General features: G+C 39.3%; 3 protein-coding genes across 3 annotated transcripts; all 3 read right to left on the reverse strand.

Annotated features, from left to right (window-relative positions):
- Nucleotides 1-1,549: 1,549 nt before the first annotated feature.
- On the reverse strand, nucleotides 1,550-3,252 carry LOC147331592 (odorant receptor 131-2-like). Its single transcript, XM_086294118.1, has 2 exons — nucleotides 3,106-3,252; nucleotides 1,550-2,371 (listed from the first exon to the last, which is right to left on the reverse strand). Exons 1-2 carry the CDS (start codon nucleotides 3,250-3,252, stop codon nucleotides 1,550-1,552), a joined length of 969 nt encoding a protein of 322 aa, XP_086150244.1.
- Nucleotides 3,253-6,843: 3,591 nt separating this feature from the next.
- LOC147331593 (odorant receptor 131-2-like) lies at nucleotides 6,844-7,701 on the reverse strand. Its single transcript, XM_086294392.1, has one exon. It carries the CDS (start codon nucleotides 7,699-7,701, stop codon nucleotides 6,844-6,846), a length of 858 nt encoding a protein of 285 aa, XP_086150518.1.
- Nucleotides 7,702-12,248: 4,547 nt separating this feature from the next.
- Nucleotides 12,249-13,316, reverse strand: LOC147331594 (odorant receptor 131-2-like). The gene is made up of 2 exons (XM_086294119.1): nucleotides 13,185-13,316; nucleotides 12,249-13,028 (listed from the first exon to the last, which is right to left on the reverse strand). Exons 1-2 carry the CDS (start codon nucleotides 13,314-13,316, stop codon nucleotides 12,249-12,251), a joined length of 912 nt encoding a protein of 303 aa, XP_086150245.1.
- Nucleotides 13,317-18,382: the final 5,066 nt, after the last annotated feature.

Genomic DNA, 18,382 nt, shown 5'->3' on the forward strand with positions numbered 1-18,382 from the left:
CCTTGATGAATGGTGCGTAGAAACACATTTTGGATCGTACGTGTCTCATACGCAACGTCCATGTTATCCTGCCTGGATGCAAACATGACTTTCTGCTTCAGTCCAATCATCCTGTAGAGGAACTGTTGTGGAGTTTCATGGTCATGTTGCTTAGTGCTCAACAATTCCTGAAATAACTCACTCCCACCCTTCTCACTCAGGTGTGAACATAGTAAGCTGTTGAGTTCAATGAGGGTCAAGTCATCTTTACTGATCAACATGTCCTTAAACTGTCCAGGCTTGATAATACGGAGCACACCTTGAATGATCTCTCCCTCTGTGTGCTTCACCTTGAGCCCATCCTCAATCTGCTTACACAGTCCATGGTAGCTAATGTCAGATGCAATGTCCCCAACCTGACCACCATGTACTTTAAACTCTCTGCGTTGCAAAAATGGCAGGTCTGTTAGGGAAAACATGTGATCAGGCTTAGATTGTCGCATGCCTGTGGTGGAGAGGCTGTTTGTCACATTCTCAGCTCGAGGCTGGAGTGACTGTGTAATAGTGGGGGTGGGTGTGTCTTGTGTTGCGGATGTCACTTGTAAATCTGCTAACTTTTTACCAAGTGCCTCGTAGTTAGCCTTTAGCATTTCATACTCTGTTGTTTGTGGATTAGCAGACTCAAGAGGCAATATAGCTGAGGTAAGTACATCACTCTGTTCAGGGTGCTTAAGTGTCGTGAGAGTAACAACATTTTCCTCTGAGACTACAGGGTGAGATACTTCAGCTGTACGACTATCAATGAGATGAATAATAGCATCTTTCAACAACAGTAGGTGTGAAAACCCCTGATCCTCTAAGTCAAGCAATGTCTTACAGCGCAGATAAGCACAAACATAATCAAAACAGCTTTCCTCATCACCACGTCGTACACTTGCGGGGTCCACATCAGGTACTGGTGTGATGTTTGTAGCAATCTGGAAGAGTTCCTCTGCTGTCAGTGCATTAAGACTCTTTCTGATCTGCCAAGCCAGTTCTTTTCTTTCACTGTCCTCCATTGTGTGTCCTTTGGCTAGCAACTCCTCACAGTGCAGTCAGCTCAACCACGCAGCCCGTCACCTCTCCAGCAGGGGTTCCCCTCCTCGACACAGGTCCCTCTGCTGCCTCAGTTGCACGTCTGCTGTTCCAACACGCCTGCCCTGTGATGGCTGTCTCTGGTTCATTGATTAAAGAATCAGCAGTCACCCTCGTAGCATGCTGATCCCTGTACGGGCCACCAAAATTATGTTACAGGCCTTCGATGGGGTCTGTTTTTAAACTGTTTTTTTTAACAGAAAAGCAGAGACAGGAGACATCAGTTGCTTTTGGTCTGCAGGCTCTTCCTCGTCTGAGGCCAAGACGCGTTGCAACGGCCTATCGCACTCACCCCTATCTCTCCCTTGTGGCAATGCCACGCAATTACATTGTCCAAAACTCTAAATGAAAAGTGCAATACCACCATAAAATCAGGTCTTTTACATCAAAAACAATTCACAAAAAAATTACAATAGTGACCATACACTTGTGGGCGTCACACAGATGTAACATTAAGTGAGGCCTTTTTAGTAGTGGTGTTTTCTGGGTGGGTGATTCCTCTCTCACGGCAAACGAGGTACCTTCTCACATATTTCCTGAACGTCTGGTCTCGCAGTCCATAAACGATGGGACTTATAAACCGTGGTATGATCTGGACAATGACAAAGGAAGCAAATCGTATTTGACTTTCCCGGTTTGGGAATAAAAAAAACAAGCTCTGTTCAAAAATGGGCCTCACATAATTCAGCATAAGTAGCAGCACCTGAAAACCATGAAGAAGAATAGTGTTTCTGGCTTTTTTGATGTCACCGGTTAGTCCCTTGGCTGCAAATATAATCCTAGCGTAGGTGTATATGAGTGTGAGCCAGACCACGACAAGACAAACAATGTGTGAAGCGTCCCTCTTGTTCTGGCTGTATGTGCTTCTGAACACGAAATCTCTAACGCATCTCACTTTAGAGTGAAAGAACTGCAGAGGCTCTGTAGCCAGGAGGATGAACAGGTCAGGGAGGATAGAGAGTGCACTGGCAGCCCAGATCAAACCAATCAGAATGTAGGTTTTCTTGACTGTACAGATCTGCCCGTGACGGAGAGGCATGCAGACGGCGATGTAACACAAGATTGACATGCCAGCCAGATTTAATGGGGAGTTGTGGGTGACGATGATGGAAATGATCAGCAGGATGATGCAGTAAGGCACGAAGAAGATGCGCAGGGCGTAACTGATGATGAGGAGAAGAGTTGACAGGAAAAGCCACATCATGTCATTGATCACCAGGTGGATGAAGAGAATGTAACGAGGGTTTGAATGTAAGATCTGTAGAGTAAAAACAGTGAATCCACACATGTGAGGGAAACAGGATTCCTTTTAAAGCAATTTGATGTTTCTGCAAATGGGCAAGAAAAGATTTTCACTACATGGTACTGAAAGCAGACTCTACGGTTAGCAATAACTGACACAAAGTATTACAATAAGGATTTTTAACTATTCGAACTACTTAATATTGATTTAATCACATTTTCCTGAAATTTTACACCTTTAAAGAAAGCTTCCATGTTTTCCAGAAGCAGATGATTTTTATTTTATTTCAATAATTCGGAGTAAAAGACTAGATTTAAAGGCATGCCTTGATGCATAAAAATACACTATTTGCAGAGATGCACACTGTATCAATATTTCCTAATGTCGTTTTTTACATAGAAAAATCTGAAAATGAATCACAGTGAGAGTGATAAACTACTCTTTTTTCATGTATCGCTTAAGATTCAGAGCAAAACCAGCACACCAAAAACATGAACGCATAAATATATAATACAAAATACTACTGTACATATGCAGTCAGGCAGCAAATACTGATCTTCATCCTTTTAAACAAAAAGAAGAACGAGCTTTGCCATTAGATTAAACTCAAAACAGGTAAAACTCTGCATCCGTTTCTTTAAGCAGAACAAAACAAAGTCAGAAAGGGTTTGCATCTAAGATCTGCCCTGTGCTGCAGTAATAACAATCACAATTTTTCATGATTTGTACAACAATGTACGAGTTTATACCTGATATTTTCTGAAGGTGTGGATCAGGGTGCCATTGATGTAATTAATGGTGATGCAGAGGGCTGCAGCTACTATGTAGTTGGTCAGGAGGGGATTCTCCTCATACGAGGTTAGAGTGGAAGAGAAATTGACTGAAGACAAATTCATGTCTGACACGACAAATCCTCCCAGTCTGAAATGACACACACACACACACACACACACACACACACACACACACACACACACACACACACACACACACACACACACAGAGAGATGGTGTTGGAGGTTACTGTGTGGCATTGAAAAGGCTCAAACATTCATGAGTAAAAGAGCTGTTACTGTACAGCGCATTGATCTGTGAAAGACATTCGATGTTTCAAACACAGCTTGAAACTTTATCAAATCACAACTGCTCACATGTTCTTTACTTTCTTTGTTAAAATCAAACCTCCACCAAACAAGTTACTACAGGAAACTGCATTCATTACACGTCTTCACTTTAGTGTTTGCTGCAATAAAACTGCTAAGACAACACTTGTAATCTAAAAATCTAAAATTAAAACCCCAGAAAAAGTTAAAATTATATAACAAATATGGCAAACAGCAAAAAAGGATATCAAACAACAACACAGTAATTTATAGTCTGCAAAGTATTTCCAGTCCAGTAATGCAGTAACAGTACACACTAAATAAAGATTGTACTTACCCTCACAAACAACATGCTCTATTAGATTGTAGGGAGTGCAAGGAATTTATATAGATGCCAGTGTTTGCACGCCGGCTTCCTCCATCTCGCCAAGAGGTTTGGAGTTAGATTGGATAATCCCAAATGATGTTATATGCAGTGATTGGTTGTTTAGTCTGTTTGGTTGCATCATTATTTTGCATATTTGCCCACTTCTGGTGCACAAAAAGTTCCAGGATGAAGAAAAAAATTCAACACAGAAGAAAAAACAAAAAACTGGAGCCACATCAAAAATGAGTTGATCCCCACAGACTCTCACTTCAACTTCCTGAAAGGACAGTTTTACAGTCTGCTTTAAAAAAAGGTTTCATTCCTGGTGTGGAGTTTCTCCCTTTATAAACACGGTATGTTGGGTGACAATATTTTCTTTTTCTCCTGTTTAAAAAAAAAAAATCTTAACAGGCATGTCTGCTAATCAGAGTCATTAAACTGGACTTTGCATGTTTATGCCACTGGTGCAGTGTCACTGTGCAAATTGTTACTGATTTAACGTTATTAGATATATTTGTGGTTTTGTACTCTTTTACCTGAATCCTCATGCCATGAGACAAATGTTTTCAAAAACATCATCATCATCATTTATTTATATAGCACTTTAAAAACACACCTGGTAGACCAAAGTGCTGTACAATACTAATATGCACATAGTAATAAAACCAGAAATAGCAATAAAAAAAATTTAAAAAGTCAGTTACCCACAGAGTTAAAAGCCAGGGAATAAAAATAGGTTTTTAATAAAGACTTAAAACTGGCACTGATGTAGCCTGTCTAACATGGAGAGGAAGGTTATTCCAAAGCTTCGGCGCTGCAACAGAGAACGTTCGGTCTCCTCCAAGTTTCAGCCGTGACTTTGGGGCCGAAAGCAGCAACTGCTCAGCTGACCGAAGGGAACGAGTGGGGACGTGGGGCTTCAACAAGTCAGACAAATAAACAGGTGCCAGACCATTTAGAGGTTTAAAAACCAATAAAAGGACTTTAAAACGGGTCCTAAATTCATAATTCGTCACCTATGAGGTGTTTTCAGTTTTGCTCATCATTGAGTGTTTTTTAGGTCTTAATGTCTTAAACTTATACTTTCTTTTAAATTCTTATTCGTTTTGTTTCTTCCCCACATGCAGTGGGTTTTCAGGTGAAAGTAAAAAACTTGCAGTTCTTATGGGATTTGGGGAAAAAATAGACAAGAGAAAATAATTTTGTACCTTGGTCTGGATGTCAGCTGATTTAGCTTTATCTAAACTTTTACAGGTTCCACTGATTACAGTAGGTGCGAGTTACGAGCTGAGCTGCTGGTTCCTTTGTTGCCTCTCTTTTTGTTTGGTTTTCATGTTGCTGAGTAACTTTTGTTTCAAGTCTCCTGAAGCTCTCAGATTGAGATTTTTGATAACTGTGAAGGTGTTTTTCTTTATCATGATGTCTTGTGTGGACATAAAAACCTTTTTATATTTCAGATCATTATTATTATTATTATTATTATTATTATTATTATTATTATTATTTCTATTATTATCATCAATAAATATGTTTTGGTGGCATAAAAAACCAAAACGTGTTACAAAATGCGTTACTATCAAAACATTTCCCGACCTCAGGATAAGTGTGCATTTGACATACCTGTAGGAGAAATTTGATCTGCCTTCACTCTTCAGAACAAAGCACATAAAGAGCCTGCAAGGCTTTATTTGGTTAGGACATAAATGAGCGTCATTTGAACATGAATGATGATCAGAAATGGTTGGTTGGTTTTAGTTTACTGTAATTGGCAGTTTAGAAACATACAAACATATTTCTGGCAAAAAACACAAATTTCAAAAGAAGATGTGCTACACCTAAAGCTGTTTCTGTTTGGGTGGATCCAGAAGAAAACAATAATTAGATGAAGAAAGACTGATGAACCTCAGTCTTTAAAACAGAATAAAGCTAGTGATGTTGTTTTGGTGTTAATTATCAGAGTCAGGCTTTGGTGTATAACGCTGGTATCTTTTCAAGTACTTTCTGAATGTCTTGTCCTGTATGCCATAAACTGACGAGTCGAGCCAGAATGTGAACGAGCACCGAGATTGTGTAGCGAACAGTCAGCACTCATTTTGGGAACAACCTTGTCAAACCACTTAGTATCAAATCACAAATCAGCACCGTTGTTTACAGTGCACTCAGTTTCTCATCCACTCATCTTCTTTAGTTTTTTTTAATTCACTGTGTTTATGCACTATTTACCTTCCCACTGTTGCCAGATTGCTTGCTCATAGGGGGTCATCTGATTGTTGGGGTTTTCCCTGTTTTTGCTGTATTGTAGGGTCTATACCAGGGGTCCCCAATCCCAGTCCATGAGGGCCGGTGTCCCTGCAGGTTTTAGATGTGTCCTTGATCCACCACAGCTGATTTAAATGGTTAAATTACCTCTTCAACATTTCTTGAAGTTCTCCTGAGGCCTGGTAATGAACTAATCATTTGATTCAGGTGTGTTGACCCAGTGTGAGATCTGAAACCTGCAGGACACGGCCCTCGAGGCCTGGAGTTGCCCACCCCTGCTGTAAAGGGACCAGTCATGTATAATCCCCCAACAAAGGCCAAGTCTGAAGCATGAATGCTCTTTGTCACAGTTTCTTAAAAATATATGAATCAGTCACAGCAATTTTCATTATCCTTAATTTTTAAGATAAAAAGGCCAAGAAGAAGAGAAGAAAATGAAGCATATTCTGACCTAAGAGGACTTTATTTATTATTTATTACCAAAGCATGATGCACAGTAAACCCCAAACTAACCTCTGATCATTGAAGGCTGGTGGTGAGTATTTTCTGCTTTACTTTTAGTGTTTTCATTGCACATTAACATGGAATTTATAAAAATGTTTCATAATTTCTTGACTAATCCCAGTGGATATTTTCTTTTCATTGAATAATTATAAGCCCCCCCCCGGAAAAAAGAAATATGCTTTATAAAATCAAGCAATAGTATTTATTTATTTATTTGCAGCATAAAAAACACAAATTAAGTTAATAATAAAGTTTTATACTGTTGCAGATGTAACATTAAGTGAGGCCTTTTTAGTAGTGGTGTTTTCTGGGTGGGTGATTCCTCTCTCACGGCAAACGAGGTACCTTCTCACATATTTCCTGAACGTCTGGTCTCGCAGTCCATAAACGATGGGACTTATAAACCGTGGTATGATCTGGACAATGACAAAGGAAGCAAATCGTATTTGACTTTCCCGGTTTGGGAATAAAAAAAACAAGCTCCGTTCAAAAATGTTCCTCAGATAATTCAGCATAAGTAGCAGCACCTGAAAACCATGAAGAAGAATAGTGTTTCTGGCTTTTTTGATGTCACCGGTTAGTCCCTTGGCTGCAAATATAATCCTAGCGTAGGTGTATATGAGTGTGAGCCAGACCACGACAAGACAAACAATGTGTGAAGCGTCCCTCTTGTTCTGGCTGTATGTGCTTCTGAACACGAAATCTCTAATGCATCTCACTTTAGAGTGAAAGAACTGCAGAGGCTCTGTAGCCAGGAGGATGAACAGGTCAGGGAGGATAGAGAGTGCACTGGCAGCCCAGATCAAACCAATCAGAATGTAGGTTTTCTTGACTGTACAGATCTGCCCGTGACGGAGAGGCATGCAGACGGCGATGTAACACTCGATTGCCATGCCAGCCAGATTTAATGGGGAGTTGTGGGAGACGATGATGGAAATGATCAGCAGGATGATGCAGTAAGGCACGAAGAAGATGCGCAGGGCGTAACTGATGATGAGGAGAAGAGTTGACAGGAAAAGCAACATCATGTCATTGATCACCAGGTGGATGAAGAGAATGTAACGAGGGTTTGAATGTAAGATCTGTAGAGTAAAAACAGTGAATCCACACATGTGAGGGAAACAGGATTCCTTTTAAAGCAATTTGATGTTTCTGCAAATGGGCAAGAAAAGATTTTCACTCCATGGTACTGAAAGCAGACTCTACGGTTAGCAATAACTGACACAAAGTATTACAATAAGGATTTTTAACTATTCGAACTACTTAATATTGATTTAATCACATTTTCCTGAAATTTTACACCTTTAAAGAAAGCTTCCATGTTTTCCAGAAGCAGATGATTTTTATTTTATTTCAATAATTCGGAGTAAAAGACTAGATTTAAAGGCATGCCTTGATGCATAAAAATACACTATTTGCAGAGAAGCACACTGTATCAATATTTCCTAATGTCGTTTTTTACATAGAAAAATCTGAAAATGAATCACAGTGAGAGTGATAAACTACTCTTTTTTCATGATTTGTACAACAATGTACGAGTTTATACCTGATATTTTCTGAAGGTGTGGATCAGGGTGCCATTGATGTAATTAATGGTGATGCAGAGGGCTGCAGCTACTATGTAGTTGGTCAGGAGGGGATTCTCCTCATACGAGGTTAGAGTGCAAGAGAAATTGACTGAAGACAAATTCATGTCTGACATGACAAATCCTCCCAGTCTGAAATGACACACACACACACACACACACACACACACACACACACACACACACACACACACACACACACACACACAGAGAGATGGTGTTGGAGGTTACTGTGTGGCATTGAAAAGGTTCAAACATTCATGAGTAAAAGAGCTGTTACTGTACAGCGCATTGATCTGTGAAAGACACTCGATGTTTCAAACACAGCTTGAAACTTTATCAAATCACAACTGCTCACATGTTCTTTACTTTCTTTGTTAAAATCAAACCTCCACCAAACAAGTTACTACAGGAAACTGCATTCATTACACGTCTTCACTTTAGTGTTTGCTGCAATAAAACTGCTAAGACAACACTTGTAATCTAAAAATCTAAAATTAAAACCCCAGAAAAAGTTAAAATTATATAACAAATATGGCAAACAGCAAAAAAGGATATCAAACAACAACACAGTAATTTATAGTCTGCAAAGTATTTCCAGTCCAGTAATGCAGTAACAGTACACACTAAATAAAGATTGTACTTACCCTCACAAACAACATGCTCTATTAGATTGTAGGGAGTGCAAGGAATTTATATAGATGCCAGTGTTTGCACGCCGGCTTCCTCCATCTCGCCAAGAGGTTTGGAGTTAGATTGGATAATCCCAAATGATGTTATATGCAGTGATTGGTTGTTTAGTCTGTTTGGTTGCATCATTATTTTGCATATTTGCCCACTTCTGGTGCACAAAAAGTTCCAGGATGAAGAAAAAAATTCAACACAGAAGAAAAAACAAAAAACTGGAGCCACATCAAAAATGAGTTGATCCCCACAGACTCTCACTTCAACTTCCTGAAAGGACAGTTTTACAGTCTGCTTTAAAAAAAGGTTTCATTCCTGGTGTGGAGTTTCTCCCTTTATAAACACGGTATGTTGGGTGACAATATTTTCTTTTTCTCCTGTTTAAAAAAAAAAAATCTTAACAGGCATGTCTGCTAATCAGAGTCATTAAACTGGACTTTGCATGTTTATGCCACTGGTGCAGTGTCACTGTGCAAATTGTTACTGATTTAACGTTATTAGATATATTTGTGGTTTTGTACTCTTTTACCTGAATCCTCATGCCATGAGACAAATGTTTTCAAAAACATCATCATCATCATTTATTTATATAGCACTTTAAAAACACACCTGGTAGACCAAAGTGCTGTACAATACTAATATGCACATAGTAATAAAACCAGAAATAGCAATAAAAAAAAAAAGTCAGTTACCCACAGAGTTAAAAGCCAGGGAATAAAAATAGGTTTTTAATAAAGACTTAAAACTGGCACTGATGTAGCCTGTCTAACATGGAGAGGAAGGTTATTCCAAAGCTTCGGCGCTGCAACAGAGAACGTTCGGTCTCCTCCAAGTTTCAGCCGTGACTTTGGGGCCGAAAGCAGCAACTGCTCAGCTGACCGAAGGGAACGAGTGGGGACGTGGGGCTTCAACAAGTCAGACAAATAAACAGGTGCCAGACCATTTAGAGGTTTAAAAACCAATAAAAGGACTTTAAAACGGGTCCTAAATTCATAATTCGTCACCTATTCGTCATCTTCTTTTATTTTTTTTAATTCACTGTGTTTATGCACTATTTACCTTCCCACTGTTGCCAGATTGCTTGCTCATAGGGGGTCATCTGATTGTTGGGGTTTTCCCTGTTTTTGCTGTATTGTAGGGTCTATACCAGGGGTCCCCAATTCCAGTCCATGAGGGCCAGTGTCCCTGCAGGTTTTAGATGTGTCCTTGATGCACCACAGCTGATTTAAATGGATAAATTACCTTCTCGACACGTCTTGAAGTTCTCCAGAGGCCTGGTAATGAACTAATCATGTGATTCAGGTGTGTTGACCCTGGGTGAGATCTAAAACCTGCAGGGACACCGGCCCTTGTGGACTGGGATTGGGGACCCCTGGTCTATACCTTAAAACATAGAGCCCCTTGAGACAATTGGAGATTATGGATCGGAATTTCAGGAGCAGGACCACGCCTCCAAACACGCTCCTTCTGGCTTTCATCTGTATAGGTTCTCCCAGTTCTGCAAGCTATCATTCTCGTTTACATGCACCTCCCTCCCTTCCTCCCCTTTTCAATTCTGTAACTACTTCACTTCTATTTAGTACATGGTGATCTGCCAGGGCTGGGATTTAGGTTGGTTAGATGCTGAAAGACCACGTCTTTCATGTGAACATGGAGGGGAAACTCTTGGTATGTTGAACTCTCTTTATATGTTTGTGAAGGTTCTCAGTCATCCAGGTCATCATAGTTTAAGGAGCTTAAAAAGAAAAGTGTCTGGATCTTTAAGTCGTTCACACACATGGACCAGAACCTACTCTTTGACTTCCACTACCCTCTGGAACACAAAATTGGAGTAATCAGGACTGTTCCCTCTGGGACTGTGGCAGAAGGGAAAAAGGAGGAACACACACATGCAGGGAAAGCCCATCTATGTCCACTGTGAATGACTATCTTTGAAAAGAGGTGTGCCTTCCAACACCAACTCTCTGCCATCTATAATCCAATTTTGAGAATGGCCCAAATGCCTTAATGCCCACTCACATCCTGGGCCATTTGATCTCAGTAAGTCACTCGATAGGGTGGGGCTATGTTTCACAATGGGTTCACCTGAAACCTTGGCTGATTGTGACCCACACATGTTTTCAAACCTAGGCTCTTGGGATTTGGCAGAGGATCAATAGGGGGTTCAGGACCCTCTTAAGGAAACTCCCAATAGCCCTTAAAAATCTGGGCCTCTGGGATTGCTCTTAGAACTGAATACACTTCTTGGATGAAACGTCTTCAAGAAACTTACAGAAGTCCGGATGCTTTTCTTTCCCAGCTCCTTAAACTGTCTTTGTAGTATAGGGCCCAGGATGGACTATGGCAAAGACATAAATAATGAGGATCATTTGTACATGAATAATGAAAAATGGTTGGTTTTGGTTTTAAAAAGCCTCATCTACAAAAGACTGAAGATGGTTTTAGAAGAAGATGGCTTTAGTTGATCTCTAATAAGAAACAACACATTTACATAAGTACTATGACTCTGACAAGAAATAAAGCAGACTACAGATCATGCACTTCTCAATAAAAGAATGTAATAGCACATTAAGGTAGGTGTCATCAGCATCGATCAACATGCTGCTATTTTTATGAGCACCACACTAATGCTGAAGAACTTTCCATTCTGTAAACCTTAGTGTTTTTACCTTAATGCATTAAGTCATTTAAAAATATCACCTGGAATGTATTAGTTAATTAAAGAGAAACTCTTAAACTCAGAAGAATGTATTTTGGATCTTATTTTATCAAGGAAAAATCACTGCATTCAACTCGTTTAAATATAGATAATATGATAAATAACTGCACATAAGAAATGTCAGGAAAGACTCTGAAATAAAGTTTTACCATTTTTTAAGTCACCAAATATTGGCTTGAAAAATCCTGGCTGGGCTCTACTGACATCTTCTGGTGGGCACTTCTGACTGTTTTAGAGCTCTTGGGTTCCTTCACATTGCTCCTAAAAATGTATATATTTAAAATATTTTTCTGTATTATTTAGTTATACTTACTCTTTTTGCATTGGTTCTTTTGGTAATATCTACTTCTTATGTTGATGGCTTTTGTTTTGCCTTTTTGTGCAACATTTTCTTCCATCTTTATTAACTTTGCTTTCATTTTGTCCAGTTTTATTTCCGTCCATATTTTCAGCTCTCTGGTTGAATTCTGCAGTTTTTGTCTTTCCGAACACTAAAGTGTCTTATAAAATCGTGTCTTATAAAATTGCCATATAGTGAAAGTTACTGTTCGACACATTCAATGTGACATTAGATTAGAAAGATATGCAAACAAAAAAGGACAATAGAATAAGATAAACAAAGACTACTCAATCTCAGTATTTTAAATTAAAAGCGCTGATGGCATTGTTTTTAACTTTTGTTAACATTAGCATTTGGTGAGTAGAACAGATATTTTCTCAGATATCTTCTGAATGCCTTGTCTCGTATCCCATAAACAAGTGGACTAACAAGTCGAGGCAGAACGTGAACGAATACTGAGATTGTGTAGCGAATAGTCAGGACTCCTTTTGGGAACAACTTTGTCAAACCATTCAGCAGCAAATCATACACGTAGGTGAGCATGCACAGCAGCAGCTGGAAGCCGTGCAGCAGTACAGTGTTTCTTGCTTTCCTGGCGTTTGCAGCAGCTGCCTGTGCAGCGAAAAGGATTCTGAAATATGTGTAGACAAGGGTGAGCCAAACAATAACCAGAAATACAATGTTGGATATAGTTCTCTTCTTTTCTAATTCAGGAAGTCTGAAAACAGTTTCTCTAAGGCAGAAAACTCTTGAATGAAAGAAATCTCTGGATTCTGTGGCCAGGATGGTGAATAAATCTGGCAGAATTGTAAGTGAACTTAGCACCCATATCACTGTGATCACAACGGTTACATTTTTGACTGTACAGATCTGTGAGTGCTGGAGAGGGAAGCATATGGCAACATGACACTCTACTGCCATCACAGCAAGGGTCAGTGGAGTGTTCAGGCTACAAATTATGGAAATCAACAATAAAATGATGCAAAATGGAACAGGAAGAGTGAAAATGATGTAGCTGAGGACTTGAAGGAGGGTGAATATTATGAGCAGCAGGATATCAATGATTACCAGATGAATGTACAGGATGTAACGAGGATTTGTGTTGAAAACCTGAAGAGAAGGACAGGATAGTTTAGACTTATAGGTACATTACAGATGATCACCTGAGAATATGCATGAAATAAATCACATTATACGATGTCCCACATACATCCCAAACATATTGAATTATACAAAATGAATATCAGGAATGAATAAAATACAGACCTCATGTTTTTTGAATGTGTGCACCAAGCTGCTGTTGATGTAAATGATGGAGACAGAGAGACCCACGGTAACCAGATTCTTGATGATGGCTGTGCTTAAGGAGTCCTGATACACCGCTGTTGTCGAATTCATACCAGCATTTGAACGGTTCTTGAGACGTCTGAAAAGTTTTCTAAAAACTGGACACTTTATTCATCAGCATTTCAGGTTCATATAACATAAAACATTAATATAGGAAAGCTTCAATACTGAAGGCTGATTATCTTGGAAACATTATTCTCAATAAGAAAAATAGCAAATAGAAGCCAGAAGAGTAAATAAATATACATATATGTATTCATTATATGCTTTTTTTTTTCTTGTAAGCCCAATCATAATGGTAATGATGATGATCCTTCTGTTATATGTTTAATTTTTATGCACAATGTCATTTTTTAACCTACCAATCTGTTGCCAAGGAAAGAAAAACAGCAAACAGTAAAACAACGGTTCGTAAGGCACACATATTATTTATACTGTAACACTTGATAACATTTAAAAAAACATCAAGTGAACACAATGATGAAAAAGATCGTTATCATATGATATCGTTTTATCTCTTTACACACAAACAATTTAAGAACAGGCACTCACCTGGTTATGATCTCATACCACACAGGTCTGGTAAGTCAGGTAGATTGTCACTTCTAATATAGAGTACTGGTACTAGTCAGGTAATAGTGAAGGGGTCTGGTTGTGTGTGTGCATGTGCACGTGGTTTCATGAGAGCCTTCAGAGTGCGTGTGCCTTAGCTCATTACGTTTCATAAATCCTGATGCTTACACGCAGTACTGAACAAACCAATTTAGATGAATGAAATCTTAAATAAAATTCTACTACAGCTCTTTACAATCCACTTCTTTTGCCAGATACTTTTTTTCAGTTGTGACTGATGACCTAAGGAGGGTATAATGAAAGCGAACCTGAACTTTCAATCGTTTTCATGGCATGAGAGACAAAATTTCAACAACACCATGGTGGTTGCTGGTTTACTTGTGGTTCCTGGAGTATTTTAACCTCCACGGCATGCATTTTTAATTTCTCTTTGATATTTGGGCTGATTGGGGCTGGAGAAATGTAAAAACAAAGAATTACCAGCTTTATTTTTTTTTTTTACCTTATTTTTGTTTTTAAGAAAAAATCTGAGCCACATCTGAGGATATTCGTTTAAAATTTTGATAGAACAGTAGCAGTATAATGTCCTGTATATCAGGCCCTTGCAGAGCAAAATTGAGTATTTTGGTCTAAATAACCCAAAATGTGATGTCCACATATGTGGACGGAGGTAAAAAGTAGAATGGGAGGCAAGGCCTTCAGCTTTCAGGCCCCTCTTCTGTGGAACCAGCTTCCAGTTGGGATTCAGAAGTCAGAGACACACTCCTGACGTTATTCATCAGCATGTCACTTCTCAGGGAATATATAACAGAGAAAACTTTAATACTGACATTGTTTGTCCTCTCATAAATATTATTATCACAAAACAATCTATGGCTTTTAAATCAATTTACAAATATAATTTTGATAATATGTTTATTACATAGTTTTGTCTTACACTGTAATGCCTACCATAAACTAGTTTTCTCATTTTCTGGTGATTGATGATGACCATTATTTTAAATGCATCACACTTCTTATGGACCATGTCCATCCATCCTCTCATCCTATTCAGGGTCATGGGGCGTTGGAGCCTATCCCAGCTGTCTTCAGGGCAGGGTACACCCTGAACAGGCCACCAGTCTGTTACAGGACTAACACGCAGAGACAGACAACACTCACATTAGTGCAAAAGGTTGCCCTATTTCCAATTTCGAATCAATTAACACTAAAACAGGGACACACAGGGAAAACATGAAAACTCCACACAGATGTTAGAACTGAACTCAGGACTTTCTTGCTGTGAGGTAACAATGCTAACCACTAAACTACCATGCTGCCATGTGCTGCCACCATGCTACCGTATCATTTTTTTAAACTTACTCATTTATCGGCATAGGGGAAAACAAAGGGAGAAAAATGGTACACCATAGACTAAACACTAAATTGAAGCTGCTAATTTAACCTTGGTCTTCAGTTGTTATTTTCAACATGTCTGCTATCGCCCTGTAGCCCTCACCTCAGTAGTGATGAAGTGTTTTGAACGCCTGGTCAGAGACTTCATCATTTCTTCACTACCAGACACACTGGACCCACTACAGTTCGCTTACCGTCCAAATCGTTCCACAGACGATGCCATCTCTCATCTCCTCCACACATCACTCACTCACTTGGACATTAGAAGGGGGAATTATGTTAAAATGCTCTTCATAGACTACAGCTCTGCATTTAACACCATAATTCCCTCCACACTCACCACCAAGCTGGAGCTTCTGGGACTCAGCTCATCTATGTGTCAGTGGATCTCCAACTTCCTAACTGGCAGACCACAGGCAGTAAGGATGGGCGGACATGTCTCAGCCTCCACCACTCTCAGCACTGGAGCCCCCCAGGGGTGTGTTCTGAGCCCCCTGCTGTACTCTCTGTACACATATGACTGCGTGGCCACTACCAGCTCCACCACCATCATCAAGTTTGCTGACGACACCGTCGTGGTGGGCCTGATCTCTGATAACAACGAGACGGCCTACCTGAAGGAGATTAGGAATCTGGAGAACTGGTGCCAGAGGAACAACCTCCTTCTAAACGTCAGTAAGACAAAGGAGCTGATAGTGGACTTCAGCACTAAGCAGGAGAGGAACTACCAGACCCCCGTCATCAACGAGTGCCCAGTGGAGAGAGTGGACAGCTTCAAATACCTCGGAGTTCACATCACGCAGGACCTGTCATGGTCCTGTCACATCAACACCGTGGTGAAAAAGGCCCGACAGCGTCTCTACCACCTCAGACGCTTGAGAGACTTCCAACTGCCCTCCAAGGTGCTCAGGAACTTTTACTCGTGCACCATAGAGAGCATCCTGACGGGAAACATCTTAACCTGGTTCGGGAACAGCACCATGCAGGACAGACGAGCTCTACAGAGGGTTGTGCGGTCAGCTGAGCGCACCATCCGCTCCGAGCTCCCTGACCTGCACTCGATCTACAGCAGGCGCTGCTGGACCAAGGCCAGGAAGATCGTGAAGGACCTCAGCCATCCCAACAACAGACTGTTCTCTCTGTTGAGGTCAGGAAAGCGATTCCACTCCCTGAAGACCAACACAGAGAGACTGAGGAGGAGCTTCTTCCCGCAGGCGATACGGTCTCTCAATCACACCACCACACAGTACTGACCCACACATACAGTTCTTACACACACACTGGACTTTCTGGACTTTGGTTTCACTTCATTACTTAAATCACGCTGCTGTTATTGTGTATATATTTATTTATACTTCTTGTGTATTTTGTTCATACATTCTTATATAGTTCTATATTGTGTATTTTGTTGTACAGTTATTTTATTTTCAATTTAATTTATATATTTTATCTTATTCTTTCCCAGTGTGTTGTACAGTTATTTCATTTTTAACCTTAATTTATATTTTATTCCTTCCTAGTTAAATTTACCCTTTTTAATTTTTCATATTTATTTCCTATCTTATTCATAGCCTTTTCCTTTTTTGTTTTCTTTAGGTCACGAGCAGTTGTCCAAGCATTTCACTACATATCGTACTGTGTATGACTGTGTACGTGACAAATAAAAATTTGAATTTGAATTTGAATTTGCTGTGAGAAACATCTTCTATTCTCGCTCAAGCTCGATTTGTAAGTGATTTTATATGCATATATTTTTAAGTTCACACATATAACTCTCATTTCATAAGAGTAAATAGAAGAAGATCCAGACAATGTTTATTTCTAAACATGAAGTTTTAACTGAAGTAATATTTGTTATACAGGCAAAATATTATATTATGAATTTATATGCAAGAAAACACAGAAGAGGCACTCACGTGGTTACCGTCTCACATGTCATACATCTGTCTAGCAGGTCAGCTACTAATACAGAGTTAATACAGAGTAGTCAAGTAATAGCAAAGGCCTTTGTGTGTGTGAGAGAGTTTGGTGAGAGTGTAGTTTAGTGAAGGCCTCAAACTGTTGCCCCATTATGTGAGGTGTGACTCATGAACGCGTTTAGATAAAACATAGCAACTTAACAAATTCACAAATGTGAATGAAAACATTTTAAATACTGCTTCAGCTCTTTACAATCCACTTTTTAGCATTAGGGTTAAAGGTTAGCATATTTTACTTGTGTTTACTAGTAAGATTTTTTTCTAATATTTAAATTTGTGATCGTGCTGGAGGTATTAAAGAGATTCTGTTGCAGTGGTTTGAATCCTATCTATCTCATAGAGTCCAATTTGTTCATGTATTTGCAGACTCCACTTCATACACTTAGGCTGATTATGGAGTTCCACGGGGTTCTGTGCTAGGACTAGTTCTGTTTACTTTATACATGATTATTTTAGGCAATGTCATTACAGGGCGTAGCATCTATTTCACTGCTATGCAGTTTATCTATGCATGAAGCCAGATAACGCACACCAATTTGTTAAACCTAAGGAATGGCCTAAAGACAAAATGACATGGATGGCCTCTCATTTTTTACTTCTAATTTCAGATGAAACTGGGGTTATTGTACTCAGGCCTAAAAATCTTGGAAATATGGTGTCTAACCAGATATCTACTCTGGATGGCATTACCTTGGTCTCCAGAGACACTGTGAGGAACTTTGGAGTCATTTTTGACCACGAAATGTCCTTCAATGCACATATTAAACAATGTGTACCGTCCCTTCCTGAGCCTGGTTCTGCTGGAGGTTTCTTCCTGTTGCTAGCTCATAGGGGGTCATATGATTTGTGGGGTTTGCTCTGTTGTCTTTTTATTATTGTAGAGTGTTTACATTAGAATTCAAAGCACCTTGAGGCAAAATTGAATTGAATTAAATGTACGCAAAAGGGGGCAAACTATTTTTCACACCACTGCAATTATCAGTTAACATAAGGGTCATTCCATTTCAAATCATCAAATTTTCAGAACAATTTCTGCACAATCATTTCTGATGGGTTTAAAAAAATTACATTCAAAATTTTGGACATATGTAATATTTGCTATGAAACTATAGCTTCATACTTAAATTATTTTTAAAGATATATGTTCTTGAAAATAATTTTTGGTCAACA

Source organism: Aulonocara sp. 'chitande type north' Nkhata Bay, linkage group LG5 (genome assembly GCF_057382095.1).
Source record: "Aulonocara sp. 'chitande type north' Nkhata Bay isolate Kocher_YH1m ecotype deep benthic linkage group LG5, A_spYH_male_GT1.1, whole genome shotgun sequence".
NCBI lineage: Eukaryota > Metazoa > Chordata > Actinopteri > Cichliformes > Cichlidae > Aulonocara > Aulonocara sp. 'chitande type north' Nkhata Bay.

Coding starts and splice junctions, on each gene's coding strand:
- LOC147331592 (XM_086294118.1), bottom strand. CDS start 3,252: ATGAATTTGTCTTCAGTCAATTTCTCTTCCACTCTAACCTCGTATGAG. Junction 2,372..3,105: donor ACACCTTCAGAAAATATCAG/GTATAAACTCGT, acceptor TTTACTCTACAG/ATCTTACATTCAAACCCTCG.
- LOC147331593 (XM_086294392.1), bottom strand. CDS start 7,701: ATGTGTGGATTCACTGTTTTTACTCTACAGATCTTACATTCAAACCCT.
- LOC147331594 (XM_086294119.1), bottom strand. CDS start 13,316: ATGAATTCGACAACAGCGGTGTATCAGGACTCCTTAAGCACAGCCATC. Junction 13,029..13,184: donor ACACATTCAAAAAACATGAG/GTCTGTATTTTA, acceptor CCTTCTCTTCAG/GTTTTCAACACAAATCCTCG.